At 46.9% G+C, this 17,294-nt stretch overlaps 2 protein-coding genes across 2 annotated transcripts; both read right to left on the bottom strand.

The window, feature by feature from the left end:
* Positions 1-8,847: 8,847 nt before the first annotated feature.
* On the bottom strand, positions 8,848-12,287 carry F5147DRAFT_746952 (uncharacterized protein; the record flags this gene model as incomplete). The annotated part of the gene is made up of 11 exons (XM_041439898.1): positions 8,848-9,260; positions 9,309-9,641; positions 9,767-10,138; positions 10,188-10,401; positions 10,452-10,659; positions 10,729-10,831; positions 10,856-11,151; positions 11,203-11,411; positions 11,462-11,688; positions 11,738-11,937; positions 12,097-12,287. 11 exons carry the CDS (start codon positions 12,285-12,287, stop codon positions 8,848-8,850), a joined length of 2,766 nt encoding a protein of 921 aa, XP_041289911.1.
* A 715-nt stretch (positions 12,288-13,002) lies between these two features.
* On the bottom strand, positions 13,003-15,051 carry F5147DRAFT_581421 (uncharacterized protein; the record flags this gene model as incomplete). The annotated part of the gene is made up of 2 exons (XM_041431599.1): positions 13,003-13,967; positions 14,112-15,051. The coding sequence occupies 2 exons, from the start codon at positions 15,049-15,051 to the stop codon at positions 13,003-13,005; spliced, it is 1,905 nt and encodes a 634-aa protein (XP_041289912.1).
* Between the last annotated feature and the right edge of the window lie 2,243 nt (positions 15,052-17,294).

Genomic DNA, 17,294 nt, shown 5'->3' on the forward strand with positions numbered 1-17,294 from the left:
TAATGAAAATGACTGTGATTTTGGTGTAATGCTCAGGCTCGTGTTGGACCTGTATCAGGCTATTTTACAAAGCATGTTGATGTCATTCCATCTAACCATATTTCTAGCTGTCCAATTGGACATTCATCGGACCTGAACATCAGGTTCATCGGATTTCACATCAGGTACATTGGGTTTCACATTGGCCTATCATAAAATATCCTCCCTATGTCATGTCCTATCATATCTATCCCCACTAGATGCACAGTTATTCATTTTCATATTGCTAACATTGTAGATCATATTATGATATGTCTGCAGTACCACATGTCTTATTACATAGGACATTGGACCCGAAGATTATCACTACTACTTTTGCCTATAGCACTCTGAAATTCTACGTAGACACTATATATTTCGCATATCTCCTACCTATCACTTACTTACCTTTCTACCTCTGAGTAGGAGGAGGTCATCTGATATTAGTAGTTCTTCACTGAATTCCACAATATCATTTCTTTTTGCATCACTTCATTCTGTGATACTGGAAACCCACTGGGATAATGGCAGGTAACACTAAGCAAATCAGATGAAGAATAATAGGACAAGACTGTGGATATTCAGAATGTAATATAATGAGTAGGTGATGGTAAGTGGTTAACCCTTATTCAACCGAGAATGATGTCAAGTAGCATGATATATAGGGGAGGTCATGTGATTGTTAGATGTCATAAGCAGCAGGCTTACACCCTCCCTGTCTTTGAAACATTTGTTCCACATTGTACTCTTTTAGCTTGTTACTTCCTTCTAACTTACGTCAAGCTATCCATACATCCACTTCTGGTCCGTATCCTCGCCAACATATGAGGTATCTGTGTCTGTGTCCCCTCGCTTTGTGGTCCAAGATCTTCTCGATCCAACATGATGTTCAATGGTAATCCATTCTCACAATACCAGCTGTTAAAGAACACATTAGCGACTTCTTTGCAGTCATATACATGCGACAAGGCACTAGTCTGATATCTGCTCCCAGGCGGTCAGTCATCATCATTATGTTGTTGTATCCATTGTAGAGACTCGCACCTCTCAATGCGGAATATACGGCCATATTACCCACATAATTCCCTACACATTCCAGCTCTTATCCGAAGGATCAGTCATACGCGCTCTCATGCGCGCGCCCTACGTACGCGCCTTGTTCGCGTGCCTTACACGCACTCGCGCCTTTCGTGCACGCTCGTGCGCCTCCCCTTAGGCCTTTGTACCCTTGTCTGTCCATCCGTCCTATGTCCTCGCTGATTTACTGGTGTGTTATTCTTATCCCTTTCACTGAATTGACGTACCTTCGGTCCGATCTCTGCGCTTACATACAGAAAGTCTATCATAGGCTTTAGAATATATTTAGAGTTGATATGGTTACTCGGTTCGGTACCACACTCAGAAGCGCGCCGCATAGCGTAATCTCCCTTCTTAAATAGAGGGAAAGTTCCTTTTAACTTACTTCCTTCCCTTCTCCCTTATCTGAGTATACTGCAAATTGTATAGTGCACCTTAGTACTTGAAATCTGATTATACTTCACTATTCTACCATCGCTCATGCATCTGCTATACTTGAACACTCTCCCCCATTGCTCAAAAGCATGCTTCCGCATACGCGCGCGCCCCTTGCATCTTTCACTTGCACGCGCCCCTTGCGCGCCCTCGCATCGCTTACTTGCGCCTACGCGTGCATTATCTTCTCGCGCCTTCGCGCGCCTGTTACCACCCGTCTAGTTGGCGAAGACTCCCTCCATTACATTAAAGAGGAACTTCTCTCAGTAGCTGTCCTTTGGGTCGAGTCGTATTCTCGTATCCTGGTCTTACTGTAGAACCCCCGTTAGCTTTAGCATTTCACCTATAGTCAAAATTCCTCACCTTCAACTGGAGCCCACCACGAGGGGAACAGTCAGCAAGATCTAGTTCTGCACATCTTCGCATCTAGTGCCATTTAGCACATATAGGTCAATCTCTTTGCATTTTCACAAGCTAACCATTTTTAGTCGCGCATTCTCGCGCCTCGTGCGCACACGCCTTTCTCGCACTTCAATGCCTTATAGAATGCCCATCCGTGGCACGACGAACACGCCCAAGTTTGATGGCACTACAGACAACCTCGCCGAGTTCATTGACGCATATGAGCAGCTCGCTGATGAAGCAGGACTCCAAGGACTCGACCGCATCAAAGGTATTATTTGCTACCTTGAACGCGATGATCGAGAACTATGGGGAGGCATGCCCGAAGCACAAGTAAGTGACTACGATGCATTCATGGCAGAAGTTAAGGTAATGTATCCTGGATGGGATGGCAAGAGACGCTATGCACTTGAGGACTTACGCGCCATCGTGCGAGAATACGCTAACAAACCAATGCCCTCTTGCACTGAACTAAGCAATTACTTGCGCGCATTCAGGAAGGTTACGCAGCCACTTATGGATGAAGACTGTATTGGAAAGGCCGAACACGACCGCTTGTTCATGGAAGGAATCCCTAGAGATGCTCAGGTGCAAATTCGCTTGCACCTTATGATCAAGTTCCCCGACCACTATCCACACAACCCATATCCATTTATGGACGTCTTTGCAGCTGCACAGTTCCTATTACCTGCGTGCGCTTTTCCCGCGCCAAGCGTGCCCATTAACGCGCCAGTAGTAGTGCCATTTGCGAACTTAGTCACAGCGACCGCGCCAGTGCAAGCACCGGTGCAAGCCATGGTAACTAAGCGCAAAGATCAATACTACACGAGCCGCACAACACAGGATACATCCACTAGCGCTAGTGTGACAGCCGGACTCTTCTATCGCGCATCCTCAGATGTTGTACTTGACAAAAGGCCACCAGTTCCTATTCTTGCGCCTCGTGCGCACGATTTTCCCACGCCTTCGCGCGATTTACGCTCACCTGAACCATCAACTGCGCCAGCATACAAAACTATACCAGACTGCATCACTTTAGATCACGAACTCGAGTGCGCGCCCGCGAAGCGCAACCAGAAGCGCACTGCAGGCGCCTCTTTGCCCCCATCATCATCTCTTTCTTCACCTGTTTTGCATGCTGACAATTCTTATTTGCTGCCCATGTCAGCATCAATCACATCGCCTATAGTCAGGGATGACTCTAAACATCTATTGCACATTAATGCACCGCTCAAATCATGCTCGCCTATCGCTATCGCATCGCCTATAGTCAGGGATGACTCTAAACATCTATTGCACAATAACGCGCCCATTATGGAAGTTATTATGCCACCGCTCCAAATACACTCGCCTAAGGAAGAAATCCTGCCAATCGCGCCTTCACCATCACCGCTATCGCCGTTCACATCGCCAGAGGTCAGGGATGACCCTAAACATCTATTGCACCTTAGCGCGCCTATAGAGGAGCCTTCTACCGCATCAGAGGCTCAAGTAACACCTCACGCCAACCAGAGTTTGTCTCTGGTAATTCCATCTGTCACTAATGATCATGCACACATCGCGCTTTTTGCTTCTAGTGACTATCCCTTGCCAGTAAAGCATCTGTGCATCACACTGCCCAACCACCAAGCAGAGCATGTCTCAGGCGACCCTGTGGTGACTCAAGCGCACCATATTGCACCTGAGAACGCGCAATGCACGTGCCTAGAGGCATTGTATAGTTTCCCTCATCTCATTTCGTGTTTTTTGTTCCTTTCATGTTTAAAGCTCTTAAGGAGCTATATGAGAATTCCAAACACTTTAATTTCATCTTTGCACCAACCCTTGTTCACGCGCCATGATCGCGTGCATCGCGCGGTAATTCCCACGCCTCGCGCCTTCATAATTTTAGCAGAGTCTTCACACTATCGCACTTCTATTGTTTCTCCCCTTTTAAATCACATTTCTGTCATTCAACACGAAATATATTCCAATCAGCCATCCAGGCGCGACTTAGGTGCGCGCCTGACACATACATATGCGCCTAATTTCCCCATCATCACCTTTGACTTCACACTTTCCACATTTATTTGCATTCTTCACATTCTTGCTTACCATGTCAAATTTGTTCGTGCACACCCTGACGTGCACTATTCTCTTTCACCTATGCGCCTATTGCGCCTTGATAAACCACCCTTACAGCCCATTCACGCAACATTTGCGCCTAATTCTAAACTATATATGTCTCTCGCTAACACATTTGCAGAGAAATGGCCATTCCTCGCGTGTTCGGCCAATATAATCAAATTCATGCAAAATCACCCCAAGGCGCGCACATCGCGCGCATCCTATCAGCTTGTAGAGCACCTCTACACCCCTTGCAGCGCCTCCCATTGGCGCGCCTTCAACCTGCAGCGCGTTGTGCAGGAATTCATTCTGCCACTTACTCACCCACCGAACCACAACAATACCCATTTACTACCCAGCAGAGCATAGTTGAAATCTATTCCTTGGCACCTCACATATAACATCTCTCAGCTTACATCTCTCAGCTTGCATCTCTCACCTCTTGTCTAGAATCTAATCATCACTTAAGCAAACTCACTCTTACTCTCTCTTATTTCCGCATACACGCACGCGCATTCCCGCGCTTCGCGCATTCTCGCGCCTTGCGCGCACCTGCGCTTTCCCCGTGCTTCGCATTTGCCAACCAGTAGTGCCTTCAGCGCCTACTACTAGATCCTTGCTGCACTTGCTTCCCCTTTAGGGTCGAACGCACTTGTCGTCTCAAGTATAGCAGACTAGGCAACACGCGACCTTACAACATTTATAGATACAGTCAGGAGCATTGTTTGTGCCTCGCTGTATCGTTGAACCTTCACCGTGTTTCTTCAGCAGTGGCCCGATAAAGTCGATGGCCACGGAATTCTGCATCCATGAGGTATGGGCAGTGGATGTAGCAGTCCTGGTGCTTTCATCGTTCGACTTTTGTTTCTTGCACAGTCTGCGCAGGATGGTATGTAACTATCTTCCAGGTCTCTCCACATGTTAGGCCAATAGAACAATTTTCTTAGACATGCGTAAGATTTGTCTACACCGAAGTGTCTGAGATTGTTGTGGGCTAATTTGAACAGAGTTTCACACAGATGTGTAATGCGTGGGATCATGAGGCGGTCATTCAAATATAGCAGTCCATTGCATTTCGGTAGACCTGGCAAGGAGTTAATCAACTTTTCCAGTGTCACACACCATGGGTCTGTCAGATAGCCTATCTTAATGTCTTTCACAAGTGATGTGTCTGGCATTATCAATAACACCAGGCTAATGGGCTTTCCACGGGTTATTGATGTTGGCAAGTTTGCAGTGGCATGCACATAGTCTGGTATGTCCTCCACTTCTGGGGGCAGTTGAGATAGTGCATCTGCAACTGCATTTTCTTCACCTGGTATGTATTGTATCGAGAAGTCATATTGTCTGAAGAACTCTTGTCATCATGCTTAACATCATGAAAGTTCTCATTGTGTCATGAAACATTCTAAAGTCTTGTGGTCAGTGTACACAGTGAATGGCATACCTAGCAGTTCTACCCTCCACTTTTTGAAGGCGTGGACGATGGTGAGTAGTTCTTTTTTTCGTGGATGGGGTATTTCAGTTGTGCCCCTCATAGTTGCATTGAGTCGAATGCGACCAGTTGCATGGTTCAAGGTGTCGGTCCATAGCTCAGCATTGCTCCGGTGCACCAGTCGCTGGCATCACATGTCACAAAGATCTTGTTCTCTTGTAGGTTATTGTGATCAATTCTTACTAGGCAGTTGTGGCTAACTACCAGTCTTTAAAATGATGTTGTCAAAGGTGTCTTGGTATTCTTTTGTCCAGCCCAGCCAGTCCATTTCTGATGTCTTTGTCGTCAGTGGCATCAAGATGCGAGTGTAATTTGCCAGATTTGGCAGGAACTGCTCCAGGTACCATATGAGACCAAGGTAGGATTGTACATCACTCGCCGATTGTGGTACTGGCCAGTCGAGTATGTGTTTTACCTTAGAGGCATCGGCTTCTATTTCTGCAGTGGAGATGTGGTGTCCCAGGAAGTCCAATTCCATGCAGAATAGTGCTATCTTTTGAGGTGAGCAAAACAGACTTGCCTTTCTGAGTGCATCCAGGCACTTTGGTCACCCCATTTCAAGTACCTCTTAGGTTATATTATACCTATAAGAGTTTTCACCTAAGGGGTGCTTTTTAGATGGTCTGGCCGATGTTTGTTGGTCTTTCTCCAAGTGCATAGGGTCCAAAATAAAATATGTTGGGCATGGTCCAATGATCAAAATAATTTTTGTGGGAAAGACCACCAGCCAACATTGGACCATACATACATAATATTTTCCCATGGTGGAGGGGTGTTAGGGGTCCTCTTACCACCCAATTTTCTGCGCCAAAAAATGAAAATTTTGGGTGCATTCTTGGCACCTAATATGCAAGCTAATGGGTCACATAATGACTGTAATTACTATTAGATATGTCTATGAAATAGGATTAGAAAACACAAAATGATCATTCATTCACTGCCCCCCCCCCCTCAGCCCAGGATCTCTCCCTTCTAAAAATGATAATTTATTCATGCCCCCCCCTCAGCCCAGGATCTCTCCCCTCTGAAAATGATCACACATTCACCTCACACCAATATGTCTATAAAATTGCCTACACCTACAGAATCATCACTTGGGGATCGCACTATTCAGATATTGATCTACCAATGCCTGGTCTCAGCTACTCACCTACGCCTACAGAGTCATCACTTGGGGATTGCACTATTCAGATACTGATCCACCAATGCTGGTCTCAGCTACTCACCTATGCCTACAGAGTCATCACTTGGGGATCGCACTATTCAGATATTGATCCACTAATGCCTGGTCTCAGCTACTCACCTATGCCTACAGAGTCATCACTTGGGGATTGCACTATTCAGATATTGATCCACCAATGCCTGGTCTCAGCTACTTGTCTATGCCTACAGAGTCATCACTTGGGGATTGCACTATTCAGATATTGATCCACTAATGCCTGGTCTCAGCTACTCACCTATGCCTACAGAGTCATCACTTGGGGATCGCACTATTCAGATATTGACCCACCAATGCCTGGTCTCAGCTACTTGCCTATGCCTACAGAGTCATCACTTGGGGATCGCACTATTCAGATATTGACCCACCAATGCCTGGTCTCAGCTACTTGCCTATGCCTACAGAGTCATCACTTGGGGATCGCACTATTCAGATATTGATCCACTAATACCTGGTCTCAGCTACTTGCCTACACCTACAGAATCATCACTTGGGGATTGCACTATTTCATTCATTCACGCCCCCCCAGCCCAGGGTCTCTCCCCTCTGAAAATAATCACTCATTTCAGATTTCAAATTGGGATTGACATAGACAAAGGGTTTGGAAGAAGCATGGTGGTGGAAAGGCATGGTTGATATAAACAAGAATCTTGGAAGGAGAATGGCAATGGAAAGCTTAGGGTTGATATGGAGGGAAGGACCACAGTAGATGGGAAAGGTCTGTAATCAATTATGGGACGGACCATGGAGGAAGGGAAAGGCCTGTAATCAATTAAGGGAAGGACCATGGAGGATGGGATAGCCCCGCAATCAATTATGGGATGGACCATGGTGGATGGGACAGGCCCGCAATCACTTTTGGGAAGGACCACAGTGGATGGGAAAGGCCCGTAATCAATTATGGCATGGACCATGGAGGAAGGGAAAGGCCCGTAATCAACTATGGGATGGACCATGGAGGAAGGGAAAGGCCCATAATCAATTAAGGGAAGGACCACGGAGGATGGGATAGCCCCGTAATCACTTTTGGGAAGGACCATGGTGGATGGGATATGTTACAGGCATCCGTAACACCTACAGGAGCCCCTGCTCTGCCTATGCCTGCCCCCACTCTGCTAGACTCCCCGCGTGGCGGTGCGCCGCCCGCGCCTAGAAAGACAGCGGTCTGGACCGCTGTGACGCCGCCCCTGGCCTAGACGGCCTTGTACCTGATCCATGGAGGCTGTACGCCTCATGGTACTTATGCGCAGTCGCACTTGGCGCTGCATGCTTGATCAGAGGTTAAGCCTCATGTACCTTATCTGACCTCATGTCTTGTTATCATAGATCCTAGATATACTATAGATTACAGACTGAGCTAGAATACTTATATGTAGCACATATAAGTAGACAGATTATAGTACTTAGACTTTACTTTAATCTACTAGGTTCATCCCAGAACTTGTTCAACTAAGCCTTACCAGCTTCCTTGCATAAGACCGCACTTCTAAGTTGCCCCCTTACGACTTAGCACGTATCCACTAGCCCTGTATCTCGATGAGCGCCGTCTTACCAAGATCACCGGAGGAACCCTTGACGTTCCGTCAAGCCGAGAACCACCCTCAGCTTCAGTAGGCTCACTCAAGCCGTCGCTGAGAAGACCTATCCTAGTTCGCACACGCCGACTGACGGTCAGCATAACAGGATAGGCCTGTAATCAATTATGGGAAGGACCATGGTGGATGGGATAGCCCCACAATTAATTATGGGACAGACCATGGAGGATGGAATCAATTAAGGGAAGGACCACGAAGGATGGGATAGCCCCACAATCAATTAAGGGAAGGACCATGGGCAATGGGAAAGGCCCATAATTAATTAAGGGAAGGATGCACATGGTCTCCATATGCAACTATGCCACTAATCATTGTCACCCTTGTCCTTAGGTATATCTACCAGTCAATACTATGCTTTCTTGTTCCAATATTCATGCTTAACCCCAATTTTCCTTGTCCTTTGACTCACAGTATTAATTGTTTAAATAAATGATCAAAATAAATGACTAATTGTGACATTTGTAGTGACAAGTGTTAAATGTAAATGTGAATAGGGGATATTATATGCAGCGCCATTTTTTAGGTTTCAATTTGGTAGGTGACGAAGGCATAAAACTATCCTCAATGTCAATGTCATCAATAAAGTCCTCATCCTGATACCTGTACTCATCAGCTAATGCAACCTCCTCAATCGCATCCATAAGTTCATCATCTCTAACCTCAGAATATGCCAGATCACCATCCTCGTCACTCTCGTCCACCACTCCGACACTCTCGTCATCATCATCATCCTGGAAAAATGATGACTGCACCTGGTCTCGAGCGGCTCGAAGCAAATCCTCGTTTGTAGGACCCCAACTCTCAACTGGCCAAGTGCAAGGGATCTCTTGAACCTTGTTCTTCCAGACAACACAGATGGACAGAAGTTCCTCTGCGCGGGCCCTGAGGTGGAATGGTATCACGAGATCATTGGCTGCCGAAAAATTAAACATCGGTCATGGTATATTCTGACTACATGCACCAGGATCTCTCAATGCAGTCTGGATGGCCTCCCACTCTGCTAACATCCATTCCTGCATCACAGACCGCTCTCGCATCAAACGAGTCTCCTCCTCAACGCAACAATCTAATTCAAGCTGTAAACGAATACCAGACCTGGTGGCCTCATCCGATAACCATGCTGGCGGGTGCATGCTGTCATCGTCGAGGCCAATATCTTGCCAGATTTCATCATCCACGTCGAGTAGGAAGATGCCTTCACGAGCAATAGGATGAGGGGGAATAGCAGATGGGGGAGCTTGCCGTTGACGTATGAGGGACTGTAGCTGAGTACATAGGCTGTTGTAAGTTGAAACTAGTTTGAGAATTGCAGGTTCTCACCGTTTGATTGAATACTGGGTGTTCGAGCGAAGCTTGTGTTCTGTTGAACAACACATGAGACATGCTGAAAAAGTAAGGCAAAAAAGAGTAGTAATGTACCATTTACTGTTGCTTGATACGACCTCTCTAGCCTCTCCAATTCAAATTTGCGTTGACAGAGACGGTCCCTAATATGATTTTTTACTGCGCGAGCATTCAAGCAGATGGTAAGGTAGATGTCATTCTTCATTGTCATAAGATCGGCCTGTCCTTGTGGTCCAAGGGTAGCCTTACGACGTCGAAGGGTATCTGCAATTTTGGCACGTCGTGACTGAGCATTGGCGAGCTGCAGATTGAACTCCACGACATTAGCAACGGCACCTACATAAAGCTGCATCTCTAGCTCACAGACAGAAATCTCGTGAGCATCCAGGGTCTTCTCCAGCGCAAGAATAGTGGTAATGACCTCTGCTGCCTTGTTCTTGGATTGCCCTATAAAATTTAATCAGTAAGACAGCAAGAACACTAGTAAAACTCTTACATGGGATGGGTCGGGTCTGGTGAGCAATTTGCGCCTTCCATTCAGCACAAAGGATATCCTCATTGACATCTAAGTCCAGTAAACCGTCCAGAGCCATGTTCTTCTTAATCTGGCAATGTAGCCATCGCCGATGGAGCCAATGTCTGTAGCCTTGGATGGATTTTGTGTCCAGGTGGCGAATTTGAACATCGAGGACGAAGAGACGTTGATGGAACTACAGTAGAATTAGAGATAAGATATACACGTGAATATAGACTTACTTACCCCAGAAATGTGTAATGATGGGATGAGTTGCTTGAGAGAACTCCACAATCGTTCACATCCCTCACCATCAGACAATCCAAAACCCTTGCGCTTCCTCAGATGGTAGATGATCTGACAGGGCCATTGATGGCCATAGGCATGGAATACCACAACAGCCAAGGATATGCGCGATAGGGTATTGTCATTGAGAAGATTCCATTTTCGGCAGCTTCATTTGAGTTGACATCCGATGTCATAGAGAAGTCCTACGGTCATCTGAGGGGGTATGTGCTTGAACAACTGGTCCAGGAGAGCGAGCACGTAGTGTTGCTTTTCCCCTGCTGATGTGAGGTTGACAAGCCAGAGGACACGGTCATGTCTGCATAGAAGGGTCATCAGGCCTGTGTCAGTAAAAAAACGAGTACTTGCCTTTTCACGCTTTTTGTCTGCAGCAACGAAGGATTCTCCGCATCCATTCAACACAGACACTGGCACACGCATCCCTTCTTCATAGCGATCCTCCTCCTCTTCCGCTCTTGAGGCTCGTGTTCGACGTCTTTCTCCATGACAACTTTTTACAAAATCCTCCATCGCTTTGACATCGTCGTTCGACAGAAAGAATGTTGGAGTCGGATTAGGAGGGTCAATACTGCTAGTATTGCGAGGATTAGTCGAACACTTTTGAGTAAAGCAGGCATCTATGCAAACAACAACGTCTGGGCTGGTATTGTCAATTAAAAGTGGTACAATACGAGCTGAGACACAAACTTACATAGAACGAGCATCTGCTCCATGGCAAGCATTTCCTCCAAAATAAAGCAGGCAACGAGAATGAAGGTATTCAGATGGCTGATTGATGAGTGGGATATGTGCCTGACCCCTCCGAACGTCAGCGATGACAGTAGAAATGTGATTGCGAGCCAAGATGCTCAGCACTCGGTACCAGTGGAAAGTATTGCTGAAACGACGACGCAAGTTATTCTGATGAAAGACTGAGCATCATTGTACGCGAGAGGATTGGAAAGGCTAACTTTGCATGACAACTTGTACCCCATTCCATCTAGAAAGGTTTCCACCGCATCGCACCACGCGGTTTGGTTGGGAGCCTGGCGTACGAAGAGAAGACGGATGAACTCTAAAATGCGCAAGTCGACCGAGAGTGAGGGAGCGAGAGGAGCGCATGGAAACAGACCGCGACGAAGGAGTTGGAGGGGTACAGGGAAACACGGGCATGTGATGATGTTAATTTCTTTCAATGCTGGAAGATATGTGAGATATATTGTGGAGAAGAGTGAAAAATCACATACCGTCGAAATGCACACATGCAACTGTAATCCTCCGAGTCCTACACCCAGCTTGACAAACTGCAATATCTTGCTGAGCTTCTCCTGGTGCATTGGTATAACATAACACCGAAGTTTGTTGGATATAGGATAAATACGGTACAAGTAGGGACGGAATGACGTCTTGTGACCATCTGCGCCACCGGTTGGCCCTTTTCTGTGAGCTGGTCAGACGACGGCCGATAGGATCGTTGGAGAAATGTAGGGAGTCACTGAAGAGAACCTCATTGGTAATATCTTCTTGTGTTACCGATGTCCTGGACGCAGGCAATGGACGGCAGAAGTTTTGCTGCATGAGGCATTGGCGTCTGGGCAAGACCAACACGGGAGGTGGGGCAGGGAGATATAGATTGAGTTTTCTTGTCTGACGAGGACGTTGCCATGCCGTGTTCATCCAAGGCTCACAGACAATAGTGATGGGCGGCAGAATTGAAGGGCATTCTTCCTGCGTGCGGGAGATCACCTTGGAGGTTGACGGTTCACGATGGCGTGGCTTTGGATGATGAACAGCCATAATAAATGCTGTTGACTCGAAGTCACACAGAAGGCCACCAACGACGCAGAGTCAGTTGGAGGAACTATCCACGGGTGTGCAGTCCAGGACGAGTTCAATCGAGAGTCAACGACCAATATCGGGTCCAGAGATGACCAATACTTGACCAGGAGAGCCAATGACCAATACTTGGAGTGCAAAGGAGAACAAATCTGAGGGGGATTAGTACTGGGGATGTGATTCACTGGCAGACTACAGGAGTGAATCAGGGTAACAATAACGTCAAATTAAGAAATAAAAATACTCAATAACGTATCTGCATAGTGGATACTTTCTCGTCTCCTGCCATAAGTATCGTACTGTAGGAATTAGTGGAAACATAAGCAGAGAAACATACATTTCGCGTGAGCGAATAGATAATAGCTATGGCAAAGTTAATAGAAAATACAGTAGCAGGACAACATGGGTCGCTAGCTATGACTTGGGAGTAGGATGTCTACAAAAACATATCAGATCAGAGTTAACAGCGTGAGGCACTCACCTTGTTACTAAATTGGGACTAGGGGACACTGCAACGTATGCTGAGCCTACTAATACAAAGCATAACCTTATCTGACAGTGCATTACGGAGATTAACAGGTAATGGAACATAGTACAATTCATCATTTATACTAGTAGTAGCGTAGAATGAAAGGGAATAAATGCTTAGTACGAAAATGCTGCAATATAATATCGATCACAAAGGGATGGAATGGGGAATGATGGGGGGCCTGCCAAAATGACGAAAGAATGTCTGCACATAAAACACAGTCGCAGAATGCATGACTTCCCAACACTTGGTATCTGTGAAGCTATCTGGCATCAGTGGCACAATCAGAAGTGGCGGAGCATCGTCCCAAGTACAGATAAGTTCACGGAATTTCTCCAGGTAAGGTAGAACACCAATTAAGGTGTTATTCCACATGCCGTAGTTGTCCTCCAGAAATTGCTCTGACCACATGACTAATCCAGCCTCGCCAGGGAAGACAGAATGAAGGAGCTGCTCGCAACCGATCGGATCATCTGCCCAACGTTTGCGGGCCAGGTAGCGATCGAGGTCCCTCAGCTCATAACGGAAACCAAGCTCGAATAACTCCCATGTGATCCTTTGGGTGAGACGCTGTGGAGGGTTAGCAAGACTGGCAACCAACACTTGTTCACCACGGAATTCCACCAATCCTTCTCGTGTGAACAGGTCTCCCTGAGTCTCCAACACATCATCACCAAATAAGTCCCTCATCACCGCCTTGCGCTTCTCCGCCGCCGTAGGTCCCTTCTTTTTGGGATCCTTGCCTTTGGATGCTGCGCCTTGTGATTGGGTTGTCAGTCTGCTGCCGAGGAAGTCACGCCAGAGCTGTGGCAAAGGGTAATTGCATGGCGGGTCGTGATCAACTCGGGCAATCCATAGCGGACGACAGGTGAGCCAGGTAGCGATATAACCCTGGAGGTGCTCCAGCAGCTTGGGACCGAGGAGGAGAGCAGGTTCAGGGAATCTGTATCCCCGATCGATGGCATAGGGCATGTGCACGCGAGATGGATCCTTGTTGCAAGTCTTGAGGGCATCATCCCAATGCAAAAGAGAGGGCGGAAGATATGGGCTCTCAGGGTCTTTCCACTTGTCCCTGGATTCCCCTGACTGGGAGGGCTGGGTGGGCCAAGCCTCTTTTGAGTCTGATACAGTAGTAAGTAACACAAAGCAATTAGTAAGGGTTTACTTACAAGGCTGTCACCTATGCTTTTTGAGACTTTGTTGAGGTGCTCTTCCAGCAGCAGATGTTTGAGAGGATGGCGCAAGAGCAGAAGAACTAGGAGTAGAGAAACTGCTGGATGAAGCGGACGAGGGAACCGCAATGTCGGGATTTCTGAAAGTTGTGCTGCCGTACAGGCGACAAACGTGAAGTTGGCACTGGTGGCCACCTTGGCCATGATAAATGATATTGTAAGGGCGGATTCTGTTGCCCTCCGCATACATCGAGATGACAATGTCATCCGGATGAGTAATTAACACGGGTTTGTGGACCTTCATATTGGCAGGTATATATGCCATCGTGTGGACAAACCAGACAGGCACACCAGCCATGTGGAGCTTGTTGCACATGTCACTGTCATGCGTGAAAGCGCCCATCCATTCTGAATTGACGATGACAGTCCCGACGCCAGAGGAGATGCGAGGTTGGGCAATGAGAACCCAATCCATAAAAGAGTGGATTTTGAGGAAGAGGCGTTGGGCATCCATGACGAAGATGAGGAGATCACGAAATGTCAGGGGATGTTTTTTGAGCCGCAAGATACCGTGTCGAAGAGAGATGACACAATTGATGATGACATCCTTTTTGCCTTGTCGATTGGCCCTCCAGTCCTGTACACGTTTTTCTACTAATTTGAGGAGTGACTCCAGTCCTTTGACCTTGTCAGAGGCAAGCGTGCCTACAGGAAACAAATTGCCTGGGATGGTCTTGAAGTCCTTTTGCTCAGGAGTGTACCATGCCCAGTGAAGCGGGTGCGGGAACAGGTAAGCCTCCTTACGAGGAATGCAGACGGAATTGCAAAAGATGTTGTCATAGGCTTGAGGCCATTGAAAGCAGTCGACAACACCGAAACGACCATCGGCACGGGCTTGTACATTTTCTTCTTCAAAATGGTGGAACTTGGGAACGAATTGCATGTTGGGCGTAGTGATGACTAGATTGTCCTGGACGGCAACGGCAACGGCATCGTAAGATTGTAACCAAGCTGCAGGATGCATGCACATAAGTAAGTGAGAATGCTAAAAGACAAAATCACATACATGCACGAAGTGTCGGGTCACCCTTGAACATCGTCAGAGCATTTGGCATGATGGAAAACTGTGAAAGTTAGAATATGTGCTGACAGGTATAAGGCAAACACACCTCAGAGTTTGGTATGGTATGGTGAGAGTCTAAGCGCTGGTCAGTATACAGATTAATGAGATGATGAAAAGGATACTTACCAAAAAGGAAGACGTAGCTAAAGTGACGGGTACTATAATGTAAGATATGCATCAGGAGAGATTGTAGATCAAAGATATCGAAAACTCACTGATGAGACCGACGAGTGAAAGGTGAAAAATTGGCACACCTGAAATATGAGAGGAAGTCTGCAGCAGCGTGTGGCGCACCAGAAATGAGCCAAGTGCGAAGGCAAAGCACGCCCAAGAGGGTCTTCAACCCCACTGGTGCAGCAAAGTATGAGCAACTGGGGCGACCCTCCAGACGCGAAGTCTAGGAGTGGGAGATCAGCGACGCGAAGTCAACTGATCAAATGAGTGAACGGCACGAAGCCAATTCAAAACGCCAGGAACTGTGGTTGTTGGATCAATCGTGATGATGAGCTTGATGGGCTTGACGCGTGACGAGCTGAACGATGCGAGTGATGAAGGATGCGTGAATGTTGTGGTCTGAGGGCAAAGAAGGAACTTGGAACTGGGGAAGGAGAATGCAGAGAAGGAAATGAGACAATTCAGTAACAAGGTGGGAACTTCCCAATTGAGTCGAAAAGTCGAAGTTTGCAGATGTTCGTAGACTTGTGGGAAAGTCCCACAATTCACAAGTTTCACTCTTTCATTGACATCGACAACACTCTGTCCTTTATACTGTCCTCGCTGCCCTCGATCCTGCCTTCCCGCCCTCGATCTGATCATCCCGCCTTCCCCGCCCTCAATATGTCCAACAACGACGGTTCCTGGCACTATGAATTGGCTTCGTGCCGTTCACTCATTTGATCAGTTGACTTCACGTCGCTGATATCCCACTCCTAGACTTCGTGTCTGGAGGGTCGCCCCAGTCGCTCATACTTTGCTGCGCCAGTGGGGTTGAAGACCCTCTTGGGCGTACTTTGCCTTCGCACTTGGCTTATTTCTGGTGCGCCACACGCTGCTGCAGACTTCCTCTCATATTTCAGATGTGTCAATCATTCACCTTTCACTCATCAATCTAATCTGTGAGTTTTCGATATCTTTGATCTACAATGTCTCCTGACGCGCATCGCACTTTACCCACTATAGCCCTCGTCACTTTACACCACTTTCAAATCTCATCTCACGCGTATATCTATGACATTGGTGAGTCGCATTTGCACTTCATTCATATAACAACATTCCATTCACACATCAACAGAGGATATCATTTTCCTTCAACTGCCCAGCTACGCTACTCAACAATCTGTTAAGACTTTGCCAATTGGTGAGTGTATTTACTTTATTCATTTGTGACAAGCGCATAGACATGACCGTTTAGGATACCACTATCGTCCAACTGATTTGATCAATGTCACAAGTACCTGCGCATGAATAGCCACCTCATGCTTACTCGCCCATCTGTTCGCCAAACTGTACATATAACTTACCTTCTTGTTACCATATTATAAAATCCTGATTTATTCTTAGGAAACAAGCACCCTTCGCATCTCTCAATGTTCATCTGCTAGTGGCTGGTGCTCGACAAGGTATATTTTACATGTTCCGCTGCACAATTAGCGTCTGACTTGTTCTTAAGCAACCAACAGGGTTGGGTGTGCCTCTGACCACTGACCGACCAGCAATTTGTCTTCTCAAAATGTAAGTTCTCAAAACAGTTATGTTTAGCCAATCAGTCAGATCCATCCCGCTCATTTTTGTATTAGTCAGGGTCAGCTGAGTCTTTCATTGGCCAATCTCGCCGTCAGGGTTGTATATCAGTGGGCCTCGACCTCTCCTGTCTTGGATGCAAATCTGGAATGAGATCCGAGTGTTGCTCTGTATGTGCTCACTACCGCTGATCTGTCCGCTAACTTTCCTCAGCTGCCAGACACGGTTCTCATTGGCTCATCTCCCAGCCAGCGATGCACTCGTTCCATTTTAGTCAGTCTCAGACTTGACCAATCTAAAGGATCGGGCACTGTATGTAGCCACCACCTCCGATCCACCATTAAATTCCAGTAAGGCCAAGTTCGATCTTTTTTTCTATTATTTAGCGCTAACCAGGTTTAGCT

Source organism: Suillus discolor (assembly GCF_016758755.1).
Source record: "Suillus discolor strain FC423 chromosome Unknown F5147scaffold_50, whole genome shotgun sequence".
Lineage (NCBI taxonomy): Eukaryota > Fungi > Basidiomycota > Agaricomycetes > Boletales > Suillaceae > Suillus > Suillus discolor.